General features: G+C 40.9%; 1 protein-coding gene across 5 annotated transcripts in view; it reads right to left on the minus strand.

Annotated features, from left to right (window-relative positions):
- Positions 1 to 27,205, minus strand: part of LOC122552701 (regulator of G-protein signaling 7) — a 450,150-nt gene that overhangs the window by 38,932 nt on the left and 384,013 nt on the right. For all 5 annotated transcript variants that reach the window (XM_043695584.1, XM_043695581.1, XM_043695583.1 and 2 more), the window contains exons 10-12: positions 23,386 to 23,460; positions 2,900 to 2,998; positions 2,742 to 2,803 (exon numbers count right to left, since the gene is read on the minus strand). In XM_043695584.1, coding sequence (XP_043551519.1) covers positions 2,742 to 2,803; positions 2,900 to 2,998; positions 23,386 to 23,460 — 236 coding nt within the window. The remainder of the gene's footprint in view (positions 1 to 2,741; positions 2,804 to 2,899; positions 2,999 to 23,385; positions 23,461 to 27,205) is intronic.

Genomic DNA, 27,205 nt, shown 5'->3' on the forward strand with positions numbered 1-27,205 from the left:
TATAAGATGATCAGAGGACTAGATAGAGTAGACAGTCAGAAACTTTTTCCCCGGGTACAACAGAGTGTTACCAGGGGACATAAATTTAAGGTGAAGGGTGGAAGGTATAGGGGAGATGTTAGGGGTGGGTTGGGGGCATGGAATGCGCTGCCTGTGGGAGTGGTAGAGTCAGAATCTTTGGTGACCTTTAAGCGGCAATTGGATAGGTACATGGATGGGTGCTTAAGCTAGGACAAATGTTCGGCACAACATCGTGGGCCAAAGGGCCTGTTCTGTGCTGTATTGTTCTATGTTCTATGTTCTATGTGCTATGAATGGCTTGCTGGGCCTCTAGAGTGCAGTTGAGTCAACCACATTGCTGTGGGTCTGGAATCAAATGTAGGCCGGACCAGGTGAGAAGGGCAGCTTTCCTTCCCTGAAGCACAATAGTGAACCAGATGGTTTGTTTTTCCCACAGACAATCAGCAATGGTCCCATAGTCATCAATAGCTTCTTAAGTTCAGATTTTCCTTTTAATTTGTTAAATTCAAATGGACACAGCAAGATTTGAACGTGGATTTCCAGAACATTAGCTGAGTTTCTGGATTTAGAGTCCAGTGATAATGCCACTGGGCCATTGCCTCCCCTACGAGGCCCAAGCCGATGTGGTTGACTCTTAACTGCCTAATGAAATGGCACTGATACACACAGTTGTGTCAAACCACTATGAAACTTTATAGGAATGAAATTGGAAGCATTACATGGCATTGACATAGAAACTGAAAGAAAAGCAGCAAATCCTTTCAATCCTGCATCCTCTAATCACTTAGAATGGCATAGGGAGCAAATGCATTGATCCATCACCAGTTCCCCTCCAAGTCACATTCAGCGTGATGTGGAATGATGTTATCGTTCATTCACTGTCTCTCAGGTAAAATCCTGAAACTTCACTTTTCATGGGACTGTGGGTATAATAACTCAACTTATACTGCAATGGTTTATAAAGGCAACTCTCCACCATCTTATTCAGGGAATGAATGCTGCCTCAGCGAGCAGTGCTGATATTTCACAAATGAATAGATAAAAACCATGTACTATGCAAAGACTAGTAAGAGTGTAAAAAGAAAGAAGTCAGAATATCTGTTGCCAGACCTGGGACATGAAGGTCATGTTTGTCAGCATTCTGGAACATATGTTTAATTATTTGATCTAGGATTTATATCATTTATATCATTGCCATTTATATCCTCAGAATAGCCAAAAAGACTAGACAGCCAATGAAGTCTTCTGAAATGCAGTTAGTTTTGGCTTATAGCCAAATACAATGACTGACTTTTCCATCGGAAAGTCCTACAAATACCAACGGGATGAATGACCGGTGAAATAATGCTGTTGTGGATGGATGAATGTTGGCTGGCATACTTGCCTCCTTCAAATAATGACTTGATAATGTTCTACCTAGTACTTTTAATGTTTCATCCAGAAGACAGAATGTCCGATAATGCAGCATTACCTGAATACTGCTTTGCAATGTCAGCTGAAATGATATGCTCAAGTACGGACTGAGGCTTGAATCCACAAGAAATTATTACCAACTGAGTCATGACAGTTAATAATATGACGTATGGGTGGATGCAAGGCTGATAGAAGCAATTTAGTGTGATGAATTGAGAGTGTCATAAAGACGGTACAATCTACAGGAAAGCAAAGCTTTGAAAGAAAGAAGCAGGGGATTTGAAATGTAGCAGTTCTTTCAGTTCCTTAATGTGCCTTGAATTGCCAAATGCATAAGTGATTGATTTCAAAGGAAAATCAATTACTTGTCTCTAATATTTAATTTTCAAATTGAGATACCAAAGAAGAAAGCATAGATTACTGTTGGTGTGGATTTAACATTAGTGAGAGCAACTGAAGGGTCAATGAATAGAAGGAGTAAGGATATTAGAATATTTAGTTTGCCTTGTGGGTTGGTTTGGAATATAATTTTTAATGGACGTCCTTTCCAATAGCTATATTTAAACATCAACACCACAGAGATTTAACATTAGGCTTTATATCAATGGATCTGCAAGGAATAGCTAACTAGCTATTTCTACTAATGTCTGACTTTCAAAATAGAATAATAGGTGCATCCCTATCAATTCCTTTCCTTGTTTTGTGGCCCCATATTTGGGGATTGGTAAAAGTTGGCTTCCACTCACTAGCACAAATCTAAAAGACAAGCTCCACGAATTGTTTCAAATACTTTGAAGAAGACCACCACTGAAGCATAAAGAAATAACTGAATCTCGCAAAAATTATAGTCCCCTGCAGTGGCATGCACAGGGAAGAATAGGTACAGTCAAGTGAATTTGATCAGCAGCAGTTCTATTCATTTGCACATTAAGCAATCAGCATTAGATCAGAGAGGTAATATTGCGTTGGAATCAGGAGTGGGCAGATAGGCATTGACTGGCTACTGAGTGGATTTAATGAAGCCTCTCACCTTCGACCTCCAAGCAAACTGATGGGGGAAGTATCAGATCCAACCCACTAAAGCACACTTAAAGCTCTCAAACATTACATGCACTCCAACACCAAATGGTCTCCAAATGAAAGCTCTCAAACAAATGGAATAAGCTCTCAAACACTAGATGCACTCAAATCATCTGTGAATCTGGGTTAAGAGATGGTGCCTGGTACAGAGTGGACTAAAGAGGAAGAGTGGGGGGGCAAACAGAAAAATTGCAACAAAGTCATGAAACAGGGAAACAGAACGTTACCTCTCTGCAACCTTGGACATTTTTAACCGGTGTCTATCTAGCTGCATTTGCCAGTGCTTTATCTGTAAAATGGAAAAGAAAAGACTTGACAACCAAATTCAACAAGCTGGAAAGGGTTAATACTACTGTGCAAGTTACATATGATTAATATTACAAACCTGTTGATGTAACTCTTCTACGGTTGGTTGCTTTGCTTCTGGTGCAGGCGTGTGGGTCGGACTGTGACCTCGGACATCGTTTTGTAGACCATAGACAGACTTAAGAACAGGATGCAAATGAGGACATTTAAGAGCTCTTAAAAGGGACTGACTTGTTGTAAAGTTATCTTACATTTACCGAAATCTGGATTTTGCAGTCACAGTTAAAACTTACTCCCACATAACATTCACTGTAATCCAAGATTCCATAGTACAAAACCAGTTTTTGTTCAGCTGTTTACTTCATCCAGAAGGTGATTTCATTTACCTCAACCATTGGTTACTATGGAACAACCTTTTCTCACTTCAATACGCATTGTCCCATAATTTTTAGCCTGTTGATTTTACAGAGGGAAATTACAAGCTATCGAAAAGGTAGAAACGGAGGGAAAGAACTTCTCACTTGGGACTGTACTAGACTGGAGGGACTGTTTTCACATCTGGAATCTCACTCTCTGAATTGGACATCTGGCAGTTGTTCCTTGGCAGAGCAAACTAATTGTTTCCCACCTTTGGGTTCTCAGACCCTTGAGGGACAGATGATTGGCTGGCGCATCCACTCTCTGAGCATTCCAATTAAAAGGAGCGTGGCATGGGCTACAAGAATCCTCCAGGATTTGGATTTTTCTTCAGGTTGTAGCAACTACAGGAGTGGAGAGGGGCTCTGAGAAGACTGGGGACAGTATCTATCCTACTAACTATACAGTCTCCTATCACTACTACATTTCTATTTCTATCTCCGCATTAACTGGCAATGTTGTGGTCAGGTCTAGCATTCTCCCCACAGTCCCTACCTTGCATCCACACAGATTGCAAGGACATCATTACTGTTGGACAATTGGAGGGACAGAGGCTTCTCAAGAGCTTCTCCTTAGATCCCCATATCTTTCTCACTTATAATCACATGCTCCTGTCCTTGATCACAGACCAATTTTAAATTCTCTATTCTAAGGGATGTGACTTTCTCTTGGAGTGTGCAGATAACTTGGATCCAAAGTTGTTTAATCTGCAAACACTTGTTACAGATGTGTTCACTGTCAACCGCCATGGTATCCACATGCTGCAGATGCAACACATCATCTGACCTGTCATATTTTAATTAGGTTATCAATTAAAATCACTCTAGTAACCCTGCTCTGTATACTTGAAGTATCCCTACAGTGTACACTTCATTTTATCAAAACACTTGTTTTTAATACTCTAGAATCAATCTTATACCTATATCTATCAATCTATTTAAAAAGAGGAAATGAAGAAAAAAAAACTGGAGACCTGAATACAAACTGAAGACCTTACTTTCACATTAACGACTAGAAATATTCCCAGTCAGCTGCTTTGTTTCGGCAAAATCAACCAAATACATCTGTCCTTTCTCCCCTTCATTCATTGAGATGCTCAATTCATGCACTTCACTGTAAGGCTGTTGATTCACTCGCTGAGCTTGTGAGTTTGCTTGCAGATGTTTCGTCACTGTTCTAGGTAACATCATCAGTGAGCCTCCATTGAAGCGCTGGTGTTCTGTCCCGCTTGCTATTTATGTGCCCTGGTTTGTTGGAGTAGGTGATATCATTTCCGGTTGTGTTTCTTAGATGATGTTACCTTGAATGGTGATGAAGCATCTGAAAACAAACTCACTAGCTCGGTGAGCAAGTCAACACCTAATCCACAATTTGAGCTACAAATCTGCTTGAGAACTTTGAAGTTCTCAATCACCTGATGAAGGAGCGTCGCTCCGAAAGCTAGTGTGCTTCCAATTAGACCTGTTGGACTATAACCTGGTGTTGTGTGATTTTTTAACTTAAAGTTCATTGTAAACCACAATAAGTTAGCTACTTGATATGTTCCCAATCCAAACTCACCTAGGCACTGAAAAAGAAATGGATAATCTGACTAAACATCGACACATTGAATATCAGAACAGGAAGGCAGGATTAGAAGATGCATAGATTGTTACCAAAAGTCTGCAAAATAATTGGAAAAATGATGCTGGAGCCATGAGAGAACTGTGCACTTTGTTTCTGTGACTATAAAGATAAAGGAGTTGGAGATAACGTCCAGGACAGCTGCAAATATTCCTTCAAGAGTAACCCTGAAGAGCGACCTGAGAAAATACATTTGGTGATGGCTCTGAAAAGAAAAGTGATTCGATTACCTACAGTGTGGAAACAGGCCGTTTTACCCAGCAAGTCAACACTGACCCTCTGAAGAGTAAGCCATCCCCCTCTGACTAATGCTATGGACAATTTAGCATGGCCAATTCACCTGGCCTACACATCTTTGGAATGTGGGAGGAAACCCACACAGACACAGGAAGAACATGCAAACTCCACACAGACAGTCACCCAAGGCTGGAATTGAACCTGGAAGCCTAGTGCTGTGAGGCAGCAGTGCTAGCCACTGAGCCACTGTGCCACCACTGTGATGTACTTCAAAACCAATTAAATGGATCAAACTCAGGTATTACCTTGTATTACACAGTCATAGGAAGAGAAAGGGCATTGACAAAAGGACTTTGTAAACAACATGCTGCTGCAGATAGATTGAGCAGTTTGGTCAATCCAAAATCCTACAGGTGATTTGTTGGTGAATTGACCATTTGAGAATTCACACCAAAAGGATAAAGCAACAGATGTCTGAATCATGGTAATGATGTGCAACATCCATACAGGGAGTGGGGATTGTAACTACGTCAGCTAGGTGGACCTCTTAATATGAGTTCCCTGATTGGGGCCATTAATCTGGTCCAATTAGGGAGCCCTGCCTGACAGACAGACATTCTGACACTCTGAGAGCTGGCTCTGAGGGGGCTAAACCAAAGCCAAGTATTAGGCATGTGGAAATAGAGGGTGATTTGATGATGTGATACTAGCCTCGCAGGACTTATTTCAATGGATATGTTCCTGAAGAAATTCACTTGCAACAGACATCTTTGAGTTGTGGTGAGCACTTCTGACATCATTTTATTTGGGAAGCTTGACATTTTCAACACTGCCATCAAAGACTGGGCAGGGTGAAAAACATGTGTGATCTATTTTGGATAAATGACATTGAGGCAGATGAAAAGCAATGGGTAACTCTCCTGACAGCTTGTGGACCCATAACTTTTTTGGTTATTAGGAATTTAACTTGCCCTGAGGCACCAGGGAAACTGAAGGCTGAAACATTTCAAGATTTGCCAGATTTAGTTAAGGAATATTACAACCCAAAGCCTCCTCTAATTCTCAGATAATATTGGTTTTACTTGGCAATTTGAGAGCCAGGGGAATTTGTGTTGAGATTTTTGATTAGGCTAGGGCAGAGGCACGTTATTTTGTTTTAACCCTTCATAAGAGGCTGAGAGACTGTTGGTATGTGGGATTAATGATGTCACAATGCACAAGCATCTATTGGCTGAAGCCCAACTGGACTTTGAACAAGCACTACAACTAACTTCATTATTGCAAATGTGGAGCATCTGGGTTGCAGAGTATTCTGATGGAAGTGGACAATTGGCCAGTCCAACTGAGCTTGGGGAACATGCTTGAGTGCAGGCAATTACATAGCCTCACTTGGGATATATTCTGAATAGAGCCACTTTACTTCAGCCCACAGCAAAACTTCAAGCCTCAGCCAAACGGTTAGAACTTTCTTCAGTATCCAGGCCAGCAAGACATTGTAGTTGCTGCTGGTATGTGGACTCGAGACAGAAAAGGAGTCCTACCAGACCTAAATAGAGTAAGAGAACTCATAAGCCAGTATTGAGAAGATTGCACACCCTGGAAAGTCCACCCAACATCCAAATCAGAACCAATCAAAATAAACATCTGGTTAAATGGTCATCGGGTTCAAATGGAGGCGAATATCAGTGCAGCCAATTCAGTGATCACAGAACCAGTCTTTAACAAAATTCGCTTGGGACTCCAACTCTTAAATTTGCGAAAGATCTCAGCTAGACTGAGAACCTACATTGGGGAACCTTTACAGATTAAGGGCACAATTTTAGTTCTGGACTCTTATGAGAAGCAGCTGGCTTAGTAACCATTGATTGTAGTAAAAAGCTCAGGCCCAAGCCTAATGGGACAAAATTGGTTGAATAAAATTAACTTATACTGGCTTAACATTTTTCAATAAGAAAATGGCTGTCTGAGTGAAGTCCAAATTAAATACCTGGAAGTCATTCAGGAAGGTATAAGGATTATCAAAGGAGGCAAGGTCAACTTGCACATTGATCAGGAAGCATTTCCACAATTCTGTAAGGCCTGCCCCACACGCAAAAGTAGAGGCAGAATGCAAAAGGCTGGAAACCGAAGGAATCATCAAACCAGTACGATTTGTGGAATGGGCAGCACCAGTCATACCAATTTTGAAGCCAAATGGGTCAGTTCAGCTTTGAGGGGATTTTAAACAAACTGTTTTTCACGGCTGGATAAATACCCAATTTCTCAGATAGAGGATTCACACACAAAGCTGGTGGGGGTCTGTCCTTCACGAAGCTGGACATGAGCCATGCGAACCTGCAATTATGGTTAGATGAGGATTACCAGACATATGCTCCAATTAATATCCATAGGTGTTTGTACCATTATGCAAGGCTGCCATTTGGTGTATCATCAGCCCATGCAATTTTTCAGTGGACGAAGGAGAACATTTTACAAGGTCTACCCCAGGTCAGCAGGTCAGGTAGCATCTGAGGAACAGGAGAATCAGTATTTTGGGCATAAGTCCTTCATCAAACGTCGATTGGCCTGCTCCTTGGATGCTCCCTGATCTGCTGTGCTTACCCAGCAACATACTCTCGACTCACTTTCTTCTACCACGGGTCAGCATTTATCGAGATGATGTGCTAATAACAGGGAAGACCAAAAAGGAGCACTTAGACTACTTGGCCCAATAAACAGAAATGTCTAATGGTGTATGAGTCCAGGAGTTTGGCTGAGGACATCATCCTTAGATATTTCTCCCAGGCAGGTGTATGCCTTAGAATGGAAAAATGCGTGTTCCAAGCACCTCAAGTGACCTATTTGGGCCACAGGGTTGACAAGACTGGGTTACATCCGTTGGAAGATAAAGTGACAGTGATCAAAGATGCCCCAGCTCCCATGTCTTTCCTTGGGCTGGTGAATTATTACGGAAAGTTCATACATAAGCTGGCCTCCATCCTGGCACCTTTGCATCAACTCTTTAAAAAAAGGTTACCTTTCAGGGAAGTGAAGAAACAGCTATCATCCTCTAAGATGCTGACACACTGTGATGCCAAGGGAGAGCTGGTATTGACACACGCTGCCTCCCATTAGATATCAAGTTGCATTAGCTCATAGTTGGCCCAATGAAGAACGCCCAATGGCGCATGCATCCAGGACTTTGGCTAATGCAGAACATGACTGCACCCAAATAGAGAAGGAAGATTTGGCAGTCATATTTGAAGTCAGGAAATGAAACTGAAACAGCTGGTGGTGATGGGGGAACAAAAGGGCCATTACAACCAGAACGGAAACCTTATTGGACCTGGAGACACCAGATCACCGTGGAGAAATGCCATATAACTATGGGGAGCAAGAGTGATTGTTGTAAGCAATGGCTGCTGCCAGAAACCAGCTAACCCCCTTCCGGTTATCCAAGGGTTTCCAATTTGAATATGTTGGTGAGAAGTTATATCTGGTGGCCAGGGTTGCATGCAGACATAGCTTTGGGGTTGCATGCTTTGGGGGGGCAGTGCCCGGTGTGCCAACAAGGACAAAACTTGCCACCAGTAGCTTCTCCGCATTCTTGGGAATGGCCAGATAAACCCTGGGCTCAGTTACACCTTGACTTCGCAAGTCCTTTCGTAGGCTCAGTTTTCTTAGTCATTGTAGATGCCCACTCAAAGTGGTTGAATGTGCATAGAATTAATTCATCAAGCACGGGAAGAAGAGAAAAATTGCATGTGTCTTTTGCAATACACAGACTCCCAGATGTGTTGGTCATAGATAATGGGCTATCATTTACCAACAGGGAATTAGAGTAATTTCTTCAAGTCAAATGTAATTCTACATGTAAGGACAGCTCCATACCATGCGTCATCCAATGGTCTGGCAGAAAGGGCAATCCAAATCTTGAAGGCAGGCTTAAAGAAACTGCCTACACATTTGTTTGATATCAAACTGTCCTGGACCCTATAGGACCACATCTCATGGAATTCTAAGGATAACTCCAACAGAGTTGCTAATGGAAAGAAGATTCTACACCATGAACTCTCATCTTCCTGGATCTAGTGAGGGAATGGAAAATTACATCAAGAAAGCCAATGCCAGAAGCTAGAACTCCACCAGGCGAGAGGCACAGTTTACTTCAGGGGATGAGATGACGTGATTAACTCATATAAGATCCTGAGAATGTTTGGTAGCGTAGATACGGAGAGGATGTTTCCCGTTATGGGAGAATCTAGAATGAGGAGTTAGTGTTTAAAACTCAGGGGTCATTAATTTAAAACAGAGAACAGATGATTCCATTTTTCTCAGAGGTTCATAAGTCTGTGCTACTTAAAAAAAGTGCTGGCAGCAGAATCCTTGAAATTCTTGGCTAAAGCGAGGACTGCAGATGCTGGAGATTAGAGTCAAGCATATGGTGCTGGAAAGGTACAACAGGTCAGGCAGCATCCAAGGAGCAGGAAAATTGACGTTTCAGGCAGGAACCCTTCATCAGGAATGAGGCTTATGGGCCGGTGGCCGAGAGATAAATGGGAGGGGGTGTGGGTCTGGGGGTAGGTAGCTGAGAGTTCAATAGGTGGATGGAGGTGGGGGTAAAGGTAATAGATCAGAGGGGAGGGTGGAGCAGATAAGTGGGAAGGAAGATGGACAGATGGGATGGGTCATGAGGACAGTGCTGAGCTGGAAGGTTGGAACTGGGATAAGGTGGGGCTCCTCAGAAGGTGGGCAGGATTACACCTCCTCCCACTCTGCCTCCTGCAAAAATGCTATCCCTTATTCCTAATTCCTTCACCTCCACCGGACCTGCTCCCAGGAGGACCAGTTCCACCACTGAACACACCAGATGGCCTCTTTATTTAAAGACCACAATTTCCCCTCCCACGTCGATTTTCCTTCTTCTAGGATGCTGCCTGACCTGCTGTGCTTTTCCAGCAACACCCTCTTGACTCGTTGAAATTCTTGTTAAGCAAGATGCTGAAAGATTATCAAGGGTAGGTAGTGTGTGCATTTGAGACTGCAATCAGATCAAGCATGGTTTTATTGAATGGTGATTAAACTCAAGGGGCTAAATGGCATACTCTGCTCCTTGTTTGTTGTTTGTATACAGAATGAATTAATAATATCTTGTTATTACTTAGCATTATCGAATATATGGCCAAACCTCACTTTGAAATCGTGTTATTGGAAATCCATTTCCGAGGCGCTGAATTATTGTGAGCCAGCTGTAAAGTGAAAAGCTAAAACTGAGTGACATCTTCCCTGCACAAGGTCAAATGTTGCTGTCAGTTGTTGCAGCCTTGACAACCTTCAGCATATGGTTTGATGATTGTAATGCAGGGTATGCTAGCTTTAAATTTCTTTACATGGACACTGCAGAAATTGTTTTTGATCTCCCTGACTTTATATGTTGAGATTCATTCTGTTCCTTTTTTTTCAAGGATAGTTCATCGGTGAAGTCCTCTGTGAATACGAAGAGCTACCTCTGCTGTAACATATCTAAGCGGGCTGATTTTGATTTAGTTCTTATAGCAACTTTAATGTCGTGCCTGGTGCTCCACAGGAGTGTTAGCAAACAAATGTTTACCCATATCCATACATAAAGACACTTGTCTCATTGTGTACAAATATTTGAGAGGTCTTTTCCATGCACAATGATACATTTTTTGATATGAAAATCGATTGCTATTATTTTGGTTTATTGAATGGTCCATGTTCTTCTATCCTTTTCATATGGACAATGAGCTTGGCCTTATCAATAAAAATTTGTAACATGAGAACAACTACTCTGTGGAACATAAGGGCGGCACGGTGGCACAGTGGTTAGCACTGCTGCCTCACAGCGCCAGAGACCCAGGTTCAATTCCCGCCTGACTGACTGGCGACTGACTTGTTGGGCCGAAGGGCCTGTTTCCACACTGTAAGTAATCTAATCTAATCTAATCTAATAACTTCCAAATAGGGAACTGATGAACAAGGGACCATAGAATGACAACTTTGAAAACGTTTTTTTTAAGCTGGTATATTCACACTTATTGGCACAAAAGAAAATGTAAAGATAAAATCAGGACCGAATCATAGATAAAATGTGCTGATCATAATACAGAAACTAGCCTGATAAACCATTGGGAGTTTAAATTTTGACATTCCATCACAAATTTTGAATCTCATTTAGAACTGCAAACTAATAAATTGACTGCCACCATCTGTCCAAGGGAAATTCCAACTGAAATTGCATTATACTTTTCCCAATGCATAATGTCCATTTGATAGGACTTTATTAACGCTTAGCTCCACTTATTCCAGGCTTGTTGGGAAATCATTTGGTGTATATGGTATTTTGACGGTGACAGATATCTGGGAGCAATTACAGAATAATTAAAGGATCAGCAGAACATGATAAACTGAGAAAGAAACCTGAAAAGGGTTTGAATCTTCAAATCAGTTTATTATTCGTGTAATATACACTGTGAAATTAACCAGTTTTTTTAATAAGTCATTTGTAATTTTTTCAAAAGATAACAAGTAGGTATTAATAGCTGAATAACTTCTAGAGATTGAGTTTCTTCAATAGTAACTAATCAGCATTTATATTAGCTTAGATCTGTTACGATGGTCAGTTAACTCAGTTGGCTAAATAGCCAGAACAATGCCTATAGTGGTTCAGAATTACACCTACAGCACATACTTGATTTCTGTTTCAGTGGAGATAGACTTGGCCTTTTCACATTGCCTCTGAATGGAAGACAATGACAAACCACCACTAATAAAAGGTGCCAAGAAAATGGCTCAGGGTGAAACATCAGCAAACAATGAACTGTAAGGTATAGGGTTAAAATTGTGCAGAATAAGGGATCAGATGTTGCTTCTGCAAAAGCTTACATTATAAAATTAGGCTGTACATGCAGTGAGAAGCAAAAACAGATAGAATTATCTATGACTAATAGGGCAGAGCAACCATGTAGCGGGATGTACCAGTAACAGGAGAATAGTGTGCCAGTCTCAGGAGGGATGTGGCCAACTGATGGAATTTAGTTTGGCAGGATGATCGCACAAAGGCAGCAAACTATGCCAGGATAATCACATATAAGGAATGAGATAAATAAGAGTAAGGGGCGACAGGCTTAGAGTAATGGGAGAAGTAAACAGAGGCGGAGAGAAGCTAGAACTTGTGATAGGCTACACGCTACAGTAAAAGTAATCAATGGGGTGAAAGGGGAGGATTGAGAGACGCAGTTGAACAGCATAAATCAGAATGTAACCCTTAGATCGGGGTGCTTACTCGTTAGGCACCCGTTCTTGCTAGTACGTATCAATAAAATTCGCTGCTTCAGAATTTAACTCGGACTGAAATTTATTAATATGTGAGTTTTGTTTCTCACAATTTGGGGGCTCGTGTCCGGGATATCCATCATCACCAGCAGGGTGGGCACCGTCGACGGCTGGGAAGACGCGTCCCGTTCTTTTTAGAACGGTCCCGTGTTCCTCGGCGGTGGGTTCCCCTTCTGGTTGACTGATTGAGATCCGATGAGAGTCTATCTGAACCAGGTGAAAGTAAGTAGGCACAGGGAGCCAGGCAACTCCATGCATGGACCAAGGTAGTGAAATTGACTTTTAAGTACTGCCTTGGTGGCTGGGATTGAGTTCTAGTAGTTAATAAGTGTCTAACGAAAGAACTCAATATGGGCTGTGCCGAGGGTAAAGTATAAGCCTCCGAAAAAAAAATGGAAATGGAGGCGGGGTCCCTGATAACATACCTCCAGAAAGTCCGTTGGGCAGGATGTTGTGGAATTGGAAAAATAATACTTGCACAAGGGGAAGAGATAGCAAAAAGATGATTGTTGCTTTGTATGGACTAAGGAATCCATTCTTCATCCTGCCGTCTTCTGGCCAAAGTACGGGTTGGATGAAGACTGAGTTTGTAAATATTTGAATTTATATGTCAACAGAAAACAGCCTTTCAGTCAGGAGGGATCAGATTATGCTTAGTGTTGGAAGGGCTAGTAGCTGAAGGGCTACTGAGGGTATACTTTGTAACTAAATCATGGCCAGACATCAAAAAAAAATTTGTGATTATAGAGGGGTGGAGCGAGAAGCCTCTAGAGTTGTTGTTGCTGGAAGCTCAAAAAGTGTCTGTGAGATACGGTGTGTGTGTGTGTAAGAGAAAGAGAGAGAAAAGAGCTGTACAGCTAATAGAAAGTTTAACCCTTTGTGATTCGGTTTGAATGTACATTTGTTTGTTGGTGATTGAATGTTTGTGCTTTGTTCCCTGGAGCTTGAGATCCGGGACTGTTTTGAATCTGATTTCTATTATGGAAATTTAACATGATTTCTTTTAAGGTTAAGGATTTTACAGTGATTACGAAATAAAATGTTAACTCCTGTTCTTTTTACAGGTCATGACTGCCTTACTATCAGTTTCTAACTAATCTCTTTTATCCTTACATAAAAACGATTTCAAATCAGCTTAATACGGAGGAAAACAACATGAACACCTTTTTTTTGTGTTTCAGACTCATTTGTTATCACTTAATTTTAAGCCGTAGCTTTATTCAGAAAGTTCCCTCCCTCAATGACAGTTGAAGTTTCAGTTCAACATTAGATTGTAATAAATCAATCCTATGGTTAATATCTGTGACCTTGGATTTGGCCATTATTCATGCATTATAAGTTTTCTTTTAACTTGAATAGACAAATCCTTTTAAGACAGCTTTGGTTATTTCATGACCTATAGCACTGTAATTGAGCAATGACTGGTCAGGACAACTTAAGAAAACTAATTTTGGATTTAAATTAAGTGACTAAAACCGGGTAATAATAGTAGATTTCAAAGTTCGGAACTGTATGCATTTTACATTTTAAATATTAAATACTGAATAAATGAATTTATAATATATAAATATATATTTACAAGTAAGATTTCAAAATGTATAGTTAGGAACAGGCTTTAAAGTTAGACAAGCATAAATTGATAAATTGGTATTTGAAGCTATAGGGAGCAAGAGATATTGCAATATTTCTTAAATCAAAAATAAAGGTTTAAACAAAACATTGGGTGATGAAGAATGGTCATTAGGTGGCCCTAAAGCTGTTCAATTGGTTAAATCAGCTCAGCAATTGATCTGGCAACGTAACATGGGAGCGGGAACGAAAGAGTTAATTGGACTATGGCGACAGTTTTGTGATGAGAGGCACGAAGAATCAGTTTTGCGCTCATGACAAGATACTGCCACCAAATTGGGGATTGAATTAACTGCAAATGGTGCGATGGAATCTGTTGAGGTTTTTAAAAAATGAATGTGCTCGAGCAAAACAATTACAGAAACAGAATGAGAAGCCACAAGTGACTGGTAAACAAACAGAACTACGCAATTACAGTTTCTAAAATGTTTTAGCCACTTGATGCGTTTCCACCCTGAATTACAGATAATGATTATTTTATTTATATAATATATATAATTAATAATTAATATTTCTAATATATCAATTGTATTAGCCTGAATCAATATTAATTGACAGGATTCCTTGACACTGTCTCAGTGACCTGTCATATTGCTAATTTAAAACATGGCAGCATTAATTCATAGTTAATTAAAGAATGGAAAGCTACATTACTGACCAGAGTGTGTGCAGGCAGTGGCAGCAACAGTCTGGAAACTTACTTTTGGGGGAGCCTTAATAGTCAGCACCCCACATCAGGTATGGACCATATTAAACCATAAAGCAGGACGATGGCTTACGGACCCTAGATTTCTAAACTATGAAGCAATTCTAATAGAGAGGGATGACCTTACATTGATCACAGACATTTGTCTGAATCCAGCTACCTTTCTCTGGAAAGGGGAGGATGAAGCTCCCTCAGACCCAGAACATGACTGCCTCGACAGTATAGAATATCAGACTAAAGTAAGAATGGACCTTAGAGATATCCCTCTACATGCAGGGGCCAGGATGTTCATTGATGGGGTCCTCCAGAGTGATTGAAGGTAAAAGACACAATGGATATGCAGTAGTGGATGGAATAGAGGGGAGTGTTATTGAGGCTAGTTGACTACCCAATGATTGGTTGGCGCAGACTTGCAAATTTTATGCACTAAGTCCTTGGAAGGCAAAGAAGGAACTGTATACACAGATTTTAAGTATACCTTCGGGGTTGCACACACATTTGGGAAGATGTGGCAGGAGAGGGGACTGATAAACAGTAGGGGTAAAGAACTGGCTCATGAGAAATTGGTAAAACAAGTATTGGAATCCCTTTCATTGCCAATGGAAATAGCAATAGTCCACATAAATGGACATCAGCAGGGAAATTATCCCGAAGCAAAGGGAAATAGATTGGCGGATGAAGTCGCTAAGGAGGCAGCTCTGAACCCTCAACCCGCTACAATATAGATTTTGGTACCGATGGTACAGGAACCTGGGGGGAGACCGATATTTAGCGCTAAGGAAAAGAGAGAGTTAGAAGAACTAGAAGAACAGACAATAGAAGGGCGCTGGATGCTACCCGATGGCCGGGAGATGCTAAATAAGATGATGATGCGAGAAATTATGGCTGTCTTACACCAGGGGAGTCTCTGGGGTGTGCAAGCAATGTGTGATTTGGTCTTAAGGAAATATGAATGCAAAGGGATCTATACGATAGCCAAAGAGATATGTGAGGGATGTATAACATGCAAGAAAGTCAACAAGAAGGTATTGAGGAAACAAGTCCCAGGAGGGAGAGAACCTGGGCTCCGACCATTTCAGAGCATTCAAGTAGATTATACCGAATTACCCCAAGTGGGAAGACTGAGGTATATACTGGTAATGGTTGATCACCTATCTGGATGAGTGGAGGCGTACCCTTTAGCCACTGCCACCGCAAGTGGGGTGTCCAAGGTAATACTTGAATACATAAATCCCAGATATGTGATAGTGGATTGCATAGATTCAGATCAGGGAACTCATTTTACTTCCAGGGTACTCCAGGGAGTAATGAAGGGTCAGGCGTCTCCTGGGAGTTCCACACCCCTTGGCACCCACCTTCATCAGGAAAGGTTGAGATAATGAACCAGACACTCACCAGACTCCCTTGGACTAAGTGTTTACCTATAGCCCTTTTGCGAGTGCAGACAGCTCCAAGTAAAGATATGGGGCTGTCCCCTTATGAGATATTGTTTGGCCTGCCCTATCTGGGAACGAAAGGGGAACTGCCAACCCTGGAGACTAAAGATCTGTTCTTTAAAAAGTATATACTGGGCTTGTCCTCGTCTTTGTCTTTTCTTAGAAGACAAGGATTACTGGCACAGACTCCGCCCCTTGAATTCGCCGTTCCTCCCATCCAGCTGGGAGACTGGGTCATGGACAGAAACTAAGTTGCACCCGGATTGGGAGGGACCGTACCAGGCTCTTTTGACGACTGAAACGGCGATACACACGGCGGAGAGAGGCTGGACTCACTACACCAGGACTAAAGGACCGGTGGAATCCCTGGTTAAGGAAGATGTCTAGACAGCCAAATCGATGGAAGAACCACTGAAACTCAGACTCAAAAGACTTTAAGTAACTGATTTTTATGCGGATGCGGGATAGTTTCTTTTTGATATCTATATATTGTATTGCATGTTAAATCTCTCGGTCCTTCAATACTATTATACTATTATAGGATAGCTGGGGACGCTTAGGGTTACCATATTAGCCTACTTAGTATTGGGATTTTGTCAAACCATGCTGTCATCTCCATATTTGTTATTAACGGTCCCTGAGTCTGAATATCCACAAGTAATAGAAGTCGATGCTTGCAGTCTAGTAGAATGCGCAGATGTAAAGTATCAGAGGGAGTATATTTCCTCCGAAACCCTTCTTAAGACCCGACCGGACACAAGGTATGGTTCGCAAAAACCGCCACCTGGCATCACTATCCATAGAGCCCCCTTTCGCCCAGCCTTAAACTGTCCTGACAAAAAATGCCACCCGATAAATCTCACCATCAAAAATACCTCCTCTGAAGACTTCCCCGTAAAAACGGTTCTCGACTCCTTAGTAACGATTTAAAGATAGTAATGGCTGCCACTGGGAAGTGTTTTTCGGCCTGCTGTTTCCAAATAGCCGTAGGAAACAGAAACGAGCCAAACAACTTGATAATAAGATACATCCTTTTGCCCAATGACCCAAAGGTGGTTAAAAATTATAGAGGTGAAGGACTTGAAGCAGACTATTGAAATAGAAACTGGATACGGGGACGCAAATACCTGGGTTGAATGGGTAAAGTACACTGTTAACACTCTTAATAAAAGCAGTTGCTACGCATGTGCCTCCAGTAGACCAGTTGCCCACATAGTCTTCTTTCTGTTCGGGTGGAACCAAAACAGCAAGGGCATGGAATGTATGATAGCCCTGTATCAGGATAAGACTGCATGGAATGATAGGAATTGTATATCCCTATCTAATGTTCCCTCCCTTGGAGAAGACAGATTTGAAAGCTTCCCCCCCCACCCCCATTTTTGACCACGGTTGGGAATCACACATCGTGTATAAGCCGACGGGATCAAATCAGTCAGAGACTTGGAGGAGCTGAGGTTATGTATAGAAACTCAGAATGACATCGAAATGGACAAAGGAGGGAACTACTCAGCACTCAGGGTTCCCCGGGTGGATCTCTGGTGTTACTGTGGAGGCAGAATATTGCAACCGACCCTACCTCCTGACTGGAGAGGGATATGTGCAATTGGCAATCCCATTCACCTTGGCATTTGAGAAGGAGAAGTAACAAAGAATGAGAGGAGTAAAAGGTCGTTATTAGATACTTCCTTTGATGATAGGATTTATGTCGACTCTATAGGAGTTCCTAGAGGGGTCCCCGATGAGTTCAAGGACCGCAACCAGATTGCAGCAGGTTTTGAATCGGCCCTATTTTGGTGGGTAATGGTCAACAAGAACGTGGACTGGATAAACTATATTTTTTACAACTAGCAAAGATTCATCAATTACACTAGAGATGCAGTCAAGGGTATTTCCGAGCAACTTGATGCAACCAGCAGAATGGCCTGGGAAAACAGACTGGCCGTAGATATGATCCTAGCCGAAAAAGGGGGTGTATGTGTGATGTTAGCGGGTAGCTGTTGTACCTTTATTCCAAATAATACAGCACCTGATGGGTCAATTTCTCATGCTTTGCAAGGATTGACCACCTTGGCGGAAGAATTGGCTGAGAACTCAGGAGTGGACACATCACTCATGGGATGGCTGGAATCATGGTTTGGGAAGTGGAAAGGCGTGGTAGTCTCTATCCTCACCTCCTTGATAGTGGTAGCAGGGGTACTGACAGCAATTGGCTGTTGTATCATACCTTGTGTACGAGGGTTAACCCAGCGGCTAATTGAGACGGCCTTGGCAAAACAAATGCCTCTAAAAGGTAATCTGGCAGAGGAACTCAACCTCTTGAACAATGAGGGGATGAGTGACCTTAAGGAATTAGCCATTATAAATGAAGTCTCAGGGATGATGCTAGCAAACTGGAAAGCAACATATGAGACAAATGCAGAAGACAATATTTAGTAGCCAAGAAGAAAAAGGGGGGATTGTAAGGTTCAGGGTTAAAATTGTGCAGAATAAGGGAACAGTTGTTGCTTCTGCAAAAGCTTACATTATAAAATTAGGCTGCACATGCAAATACTAAACAGTGAGAAGCGAAAACAGATAGAATGATCTATGACTAAAAAGGTAAAAACAATGACTTCAGATGCTGGAAACCAGATTCTGGATTAGTGGTGCTGGAAGAGCACAGCAGTTCAGGCAGCATCCAAGGAGCAGCAAAATCAATGTTTTGGGCAGAAGACCTCCATCAGGAATAAAGGCAGAGAGACTGAAGCGTGGAGACCCTGGGGTTGAAGTGTTCCGAGGCGGAAGATGAGGCGTTCTACCTCCAGGTGTCTGGTGGTGAGGGAGCGGCGGTGAAGGAGGCCCAGGACCTCCATGTCCTCGGCAGAGTGGGAGGGGGAGTTGAAATGTTGGGCCACGGGGCGGTGTGGTTGATTGGTGCGGGTGTCCCGGAGATGTTCCCTAAAACGCTTTGCTAGGAGGTGTCCAGTCTCCCCAATGTAAAGGAGACCGCATTGGGAGCAAGGATACAATAAATGATATTAGTGGATGTGCAGGTAAAACTTTGATGGATGTGGAAGGCTCAGCAATCGTGGAGCGGGATATACCAGGCATAGGAAAACAGAAGAAGCGAAAACAGGTAGAATTATCTATGACTAATAGGGCAGAGCGACCGTGTAGTGGGATGTACCAGTAACAGGAGAATAGTGTACCGATCTCAGGAGGGATGTGGCCAACTGATGGAATTTAGTTTGGCAGGATGATCACACAAAGGTAGCAAACTATGCCAGGATAGTCACATATAAGGAACAAGATAAATAAGAGTAAGGAGCGACAGGCTTAGAGTAATGGGAGAAGTAAACAGAGGCGGAGAGAAGCTAGAGCTTGTGATAGGCTACACGCTACAGTAAAAGTAATCAATGGGGTGAAAGGGGAGGACCGAGAGACGCAGCTGAGCAGCATAAATCAGAATGTAACCCTTAGATCGGGGTGCTTACTCGTTAGGCACCTGTTCTTGCAAGTACGTATCAATAAAATTCGCTGCTTCAGAATTTAACTCGGACTGAAATTTATTAATATGTGAGTTTTGCTTCTCACAGAACCAAGGACCCAACTTCAGGCAAAGCCCGCATGGATGAACTCCTGTTGCTATGGGTATATTTGATGAAGGATTCACTTGAATGATTCACTGTCGATGTCAGACAAACTCAATGGAATTATGTCATTTGCATTGATGTCTTTTTCAAGATCAGTTTATTATAACAGATCCAGGTGTGGAGTTGGACTACTCATGGAGAACATTAGTGGTGGCAATGGAAAATTGCATGTCAGTAACATTTAATGATATTGAGGCGGTTGAAGAGAAAAGCAGAATAGGGTACCTAACATAGCAATTGCATTTGCAAAGACTCAAAGGGCATCTGAACATGTTAATAGGATTTATCAAGGCTGAAGAAATAGGAGTCTAAAAACTGGTAAATATTAAAGAGAGGGACACCCAATTTGCTGGCATGAAACTACAAGCAAGTGAAAGCTTTGTGCCCAAGCTGCTATTTAATGACTGACCAGCTGAAGTTGGATTTGTGTAAGTTGATTGTGGAAGGTGAACCAAAGAACAAATATCTGTTATTTTCATCTGCCTTGCACAAGTTAAGCAAGGAACACCAGTTGCATGGCAAGCTGAAAGAGAACGGTACTGGATTGCATGCGTCAACAGTAACAGTTGACTACTGCTACCTCTTTTCACAAACATTCCTTCAAACTCTCTTTGCCCATGTCCGTTCCAACTTGCAAGTACAGAAGATTACAGGCAACATTAGCTTCGACAAAATTAAGTTACTCTAAACATAAATGCAAAGTTATCACTTTTCTATGTATATATCAAACCCACAATAAATACATTATAACAAAACAACTGTGGTTAACCAAGGAACTTAAGGATAATAATAAATTGAAATAAAAAACTATATACAGCAGTAAAGATTAATATCTTTGAGGAAGGGCTTCCTGAAGAAGGGCTTATGCCCGAAACGTCGATTCTCCTGTTCCCTGGATGCTGCCTGACCTGCTGCGCTTTTCCAGCAACACATTTTCAGTAAAGATTAATAGTAAACCAGGCAATTAGGAAAGCTTTAAAAACCAACAAAAGGGACAAAAGAATCTAAAAGAGAGAAAACAAACATTGAGAGTAAACTTGCAAATAATATTTTAAAAAGTAAGTAAGAGCTTATTTAAATATCTGAAAAGACAGAAGGGAAAATGAGTATTTGCCCTTTGGAGAAAAAGGCTGGGGACATAGAAACATAGAAAATAGGAGCAGGTATAGACCATTCAGCTCTTCGACCTTACTCTATTATTCAAGATGATCATGGCTGATCATCCAACACAGTATCCTGTTTCCATTTTCTCCCCATACCATTTGATCCCTAAACCTCAAGAACCACATTGAATAAATAATAATGGTAAACTAGGAAATTGCAGAGGAATTCTATAAATGTTTTTCATCAGTCTTCATGGTAGAACATATTAAATGCATTCTAAAAAAAATAAGAGGCAAAAGGTGGGGTGAAAATAAATACAACAGCTATTACTAGAGAACAAAAAATGGAAAATAATGCAGTTAAAGGCTGTTAAATTCTCTGGACCTGGTTATATCTTATGATTTCAAATGAAGTGGCCACAGACAGTGTATTTTATTTGTAGCAGTCTTCCATAAATCTTTAGGTTCAGGAAAAGTCCAAGATGATTGTAAAAATGCAGATGTAACAAGCTTATTCAAAAAGTAGGGAGATGAAAGGCAGGCAATTGTGGGCCAGTTAACTTAACATCTGTCATTGGGAAAATGTTAGTCTACTACAATGATGCAATAGCAGAGCATTTCGATTTTTATCGTATAATCAAACAAAATCGGCATTGCTTCATGAAGGGGAAATCATGTTTGACAAATTTATTAAAATTCTTTGAGGAAATAACAAGCAGGATAGATAAAGGAGAACTGGTAGACACATTATCTTTGGACTTCCAAAAGGTATTCAATAAAGTACTGCACAAAATGTTACTTCATAAGACAAAGCCTATGTGTCGGTGATAGCATATTGACATGGGTAGAAGATTGGCTAGCCAATAAAAGATGCAGACTTGGGATAAGGGTCACTTTGAGGATGGTAACTTTTAACTAATACAGTGCCACAGAGATCAGTGCTGGGGCCATAATTATTTACAATACATGTTACGACTTGATATGTTATGACTCTATCGTTGCAAAATTGGTGGATGATGGAAGATATTTGGGTAAACAAGTGGCGAAGGTGACACAAAGAGTCTACTGAGGAGTATAGACATGTTAAGTGAGTGGGCAAAAAAAACATGGCAGAAGGAATAGACTGTCTGAATGTTTTTATTCACTCATGGGAAGTGAGGTTATGTTCTTTGGCTGGAAGAACAAAGGAGTTGGATACCATTTCAATTGAAAAAGTCTACAGAAAGCTGCAGCACAATGGGACTTGATAGTCTTCATGCATGATTACAAAAATGTAGCATCCAATTTCTTCAGAAAATAGGGAAGGCAATTTTTAAATATATATTTTTTCATGGGATGTGCTCAGCACTGGCTAGGCTTGTGTTTATTGCACAGAGGACATTTAAGAGTCATCTACATTGCTGTAGATCTGGATTCACATATTAACAAGACTGAATAAACATGCCCAATTTAATTCACTGAAGTGTATTAGTGAACCAGATGGGTTTTTACCAATGATTGACAGTGGTTATATGATCATCATGAGGCTAACTTTTCATTCCAGATGTTATTGAATTCAATTTTCACATCTGATGAGATGGGATTCAAACCCATGTTGTCAGAACTTTAGCCTGGGCTACATACTGTATTTCTATGCCTTACGGTCTTTCTGATATATTAGAAATTTACTGAAAATATTCAAAGCACATCTGAATGTTAATCAAGACAGCTGAAAAACAAAGTAACTATGGTTATGGTTACAAGTACTTGAACTTGTCTTCTTTTGTCTGTTCAAATTAACATTTTAACTTGCTTCCTGTCAGGGGTTATTTGTAATGGAAAACATTACAGCAGGCAGGGCATCTGCCCAAACATCATACACGTTCATACTGTCCATAGTCAGGCTCTTGCTCCAAATCCAAGAAATGACAGAATGGTCACATTGACCAGATAGCAAACTACTGTATGAAAATTGAAGCTGGTTAGACATCATCATGACTTAATTTTTTTGATCTCTGTTCATTTGCATCATGCTGCCAGTTCCAATAACGTGGGGAAGTAATATCTGCTGATATTTGCTGCTTCAGTGAAAACAATTAAGTAATGATTATTGGCTAAATGGTTAATTAGTTGTAGCTTAATCTGTTCAGCACAATTAACAATGGAGTCAAAAGAACATAAGTACACATTATGCTAACAGCTCAAGTACAAAAAGAATTGATTTTTACAGTAAGTGGTGATAGAATAGGCAAAATAATGTCATAGCTATTTACACTGTTTAGGTTTACAGCATCAGCTAATTTCCAATGATTGGAACATTGCAGGATTATAATGCTGGCATTGACATAAATGCTTGTGCAGTTTGACACAGTGCCAGTTGTGAGTGCATTCACAAGAATTAAATAGCAAAATATTAGGTTCCACTGTATTCTGTCAGTGGTGACTGACTTACTGAAAATATGGTTTACCTTTCTTGTTTTGTGAGGATTTCTCATTCGGGATGATTTCTTGATATCCACTTCTGTAGTATTTACACAGCCTGGCTAAAAAAAAATCATAACAATTTAAAATCTATACATTCTTCGTTCTTTTTACATAAATGTGATCTAATACAGCATGCCATGTGAAACCTGGCTGGAAAGTGGGTTAATGTTTCCGAGATATCAGATTACAGCAGAACTGGACAAGTTAAAGATGCATTAGGTTTTGACAAAATGGAAGGCAGAAGGTAGGGCCAGACCACCAAAAGGAAAGATTTGTGACAGGATGGAAAGCAGGGAGATTAAATGGCAAAAGATTTCATGTGTAAAACCAAAGGGAGTGGTAATCTGACAAGTAAAGACAGAAAAGATGGTGGTGTAATGGCAATATCCTACTGAAAGCAAAGGAAAATAGAGAGAATAAATGTAGAAAAAAGAACAAACCAACAAAGGCAACAAAATTGAGATATACGAAAATGAAAGACCTTCCTTTTCTCTCTCATGCCCTCCCTTTCACATACTCAATTGTCTAAATATAACTTTAACCTCCCAGTTCTGATGAAAGGTCATGAATCTAAAACATTAAGCATGTTTCTCACTCCACAGATGCTGCTAGATCCATTGCACTTCGGAATTTACTGCTTGTATTTAAGTTATCGAACATCCATATATTTTTGCTTTCGTTTTGGAAAGTGCTGGCCTGAAATCTATCAAAAATAATCAAGTAGTAAAACCTCTTTAAACTTTATATGAATCACCTAAGAATTTAAAGATTCTTAAGAGATTTGTTAAATTGCAGAGTAAAAGTGAAAGGCATTGAAAATCACCTGAAAGATGCCAAGACACATAAAATGCTGTTCAGGTCACAGTGCAGATCCATACACTAAACTGCACTCAAGAGAGACACAGAGTACTCTTTGGACCCTAGGATGTGGAGCGTCCACTCAATGGTTTGACTAAATGATATAATGGCTTTCAAAAATCATATCCAAGGAATTTCTGATAGATGAAAAAGGTTAATGCAGAAATGAAAGCTAAATGTACTCACAGCAGACTAAGATGATCTCAGAATGTTGTAAAAAAAACAGCAGATTTTTTTGACTGTACTTAAGTGTACAAAACCATCAGATGCAGATTCTTGCAAAATAATCAGGCAGGTGAGTGTCACATGCCCATAAGGAATCCATTCAATTTTACATCAGTAATTTATGTTGGGACGCTCCAGACATGTGCTCAGTCCTATTTGGTAGGTGTCCTTCATGATCTGTGCTCAGATGATTCTTTATGTCTAAGCACAGTTAAAATAAATATCTACCTAACAAAGACAGCTCCCTCAGATGGCAATGGTCTTTCAGGTGCCAACACAAGAATCTTGGGGTTACTATGACTGAATTGTTTGCTGAGTTTCATTCTCTGTTCAGTTGGTAATGATTTGGGGAGTGTTAGATTTGCTGCACCAGAATTTGAGCTGGTTCAGTTTTGTATAAGCCAAAATTCTATACAAATCTGCCTGTTGTGTGATGAGCATTAAATAATTATAAATTTCTCAAATGCACCATGGGTACAGATCTGCACTTGAAGGGAGTGCAAACTAGAGAAGCAGGGATTCAGACTCACAGTTCTACTCTGAGCCGCGCTCTTTTTAAGTAAAACGTTTGAATGGATCAATGGGCTGTGAAATTCATCATATGGTATTTTACTGCCTACTGAATGAAAATAATGCGTATTTCTCACCCAATCGCCACTAACAGCACTTCCTGATATTTTTCATTCTGACATTCAGATTTGTAACAGAGTTACAGAGTCAAACAACATGGAAACTGACTGTTTGGTCCAACCCATCCATGCTGACCAGACATCTCAATCTGTCCTATCCCATTTGCCACGATTTGGCCCAGCTTCCAATAATTTCCATTTTGTAAATACATTGAGGACCTTATGTTCTGTTGGACTTCTGTGGGTTTCTCACTTTGAAGATGCATTCTTTATCCATTCCTGAAGGAGTTGTCAGCCTCTTCACCTATGCAAAGAAAGGGCCTATCAGAGGTTTAATGTGTCCCCTTACAAGACTGGCTTGGCCGAAGGTGTCATTTCAGGCTGCACTCAGGGAAACCAGGTCTAAGGATTGCCTGAAACAGATATAGATAGATAACTTGCCTGCATGTGAAACCAAGAGGCTTTTGATCCCACACCAAAGGAAATTATCGCACACCTCCCAACTGTTCATTTTTCACAACTATTTGACCAACTAATGTGACTTTCACTTGGAGCAACATGCCTGCAGCATCACTTTGATTAAAGACAGCATGTAATAATGAAAATGGGAGGCTGAGAGTGGGTACTGATCTTTCCAGTGCCCAACCACTGAGGAAACGAGGGAGCAGCTGGTATCAGAAAATGACCAAACCAATAGTTGAGGGTCAAGCAGGAGTCTGACATCAATTGTAGACTGCCAGTTATCATTCTTGCTCTTCAAAATCATTGACATACACAAGCATTTTATCATTCTCAAACTTGGCATGTTTCATAATACTCTTTATATGAGAGAGTCAATTTTATTAGAGGGAATGTGCCAATAATACCTGTGAAACACAGTTTACTCTTGTGTAGCAATAAGTGTCCTCAAGCTGCTTCAACTAACAATCTTTGGGAATGCTATAAGTTCTCACTGACAGTTACTCCACTTGTTACGTGTGCCAGCAATAATATGATCACTTCAGGGAATTTAGATTTTGTAAATGAACAGGGCCAACCAGGTTAAAATTCAAAGACAATTAATTTACAATAAGAGCAGTATTGGATGCTGTGCCAACTGTTGCAAAACCACCTCCCAATTCAGCGCAAGGAGGCAAAAACCATTCCAGTGTTCAGAGGCACTCTTTAATAGCAATAGATGCTTATCTCACTTTGGTATTGGATGATACATGAAAGGATCACTGAATTAGAGACAACAATAATGAGCTAGTATATAATATTGAGGGCTGAGTCTCGCTACTCTCTTCAGCTTGAGGTTAAGCAGGAAAGTGGAGGTAACAGCAGAAAATGGATCAATGAAGCCCATCACGACATTCCTATCTCAATCTCAAGTTCCCGTCACCCATCCACCATAATCCACCCCCCAACCAACCCACAACCTGCTGAGACCAGTGCAATCACTTTCTCGCTGCCTAGCATTCTATTCATAATTTAAATGTTCCTTTTATCTTTGGTTGTCCTTTTAAGTTGGTACTGGAATGGTATCTCCATCATTGAGTTTCTCTTGTGAGTGAGAATCCGGTCACAATCACACCCCATAGAACCAATGACCCTTTAACCCAGAAAATGTAGGTGTCAGAGGGTGAGCAAAGGATTCCAGCCCAATGTTACATTGGCAGAGAAAGTTGAAAAGCACAATGTACTTGCATATGACTTAATTGTTTAATTTCCATTAGTGGGGTACTGACATTTGAATAGGCACCATGCATTGCAGATATAAAGCAATAGTGTGTTAGGTGTTAGACCATAAGAACATAAGACATAGGAGTGGAAGTAAGGCCATTTGGCCTATTGAGTCCACTCTGCCATTCAATCATGGCTGATGCACTTCAACTCCACTTACCCGCATTCTCCCCGTAGCCCTTAATTCCTTGTGACATCAAGAATTTATCAATCTCTGCCTTGAAGACATTTAGCGTCCCGGCCTCCACTGCACTCTGCGGCAATGAATTCCACAGGCCCACCACTCTCTGGCTGAAGAAATGTCTCCGCATTTCTGTTCTGAATCGACCCCCTCTAATTCTAAGGCTGTGTCCACAGGTCCTAGTCTCCT

This window comes from Chiloscyllium plagiosum, chromosome 9 (assembly GCF_004010195.1).
Source record: "Chiloscyllium plagiosum isolate BGI_BamShark_2017 chromosome 9, ASM401019v2, whole genome shotgun sequence".
Taxonomy (NCBI): Eukaryota; Metazoa; Chordata; class Chondrichthyes; order Orectolobiformes; family Hemiscylliidae; genus Chiloscyllium; species Chiloscyllium plagiosum.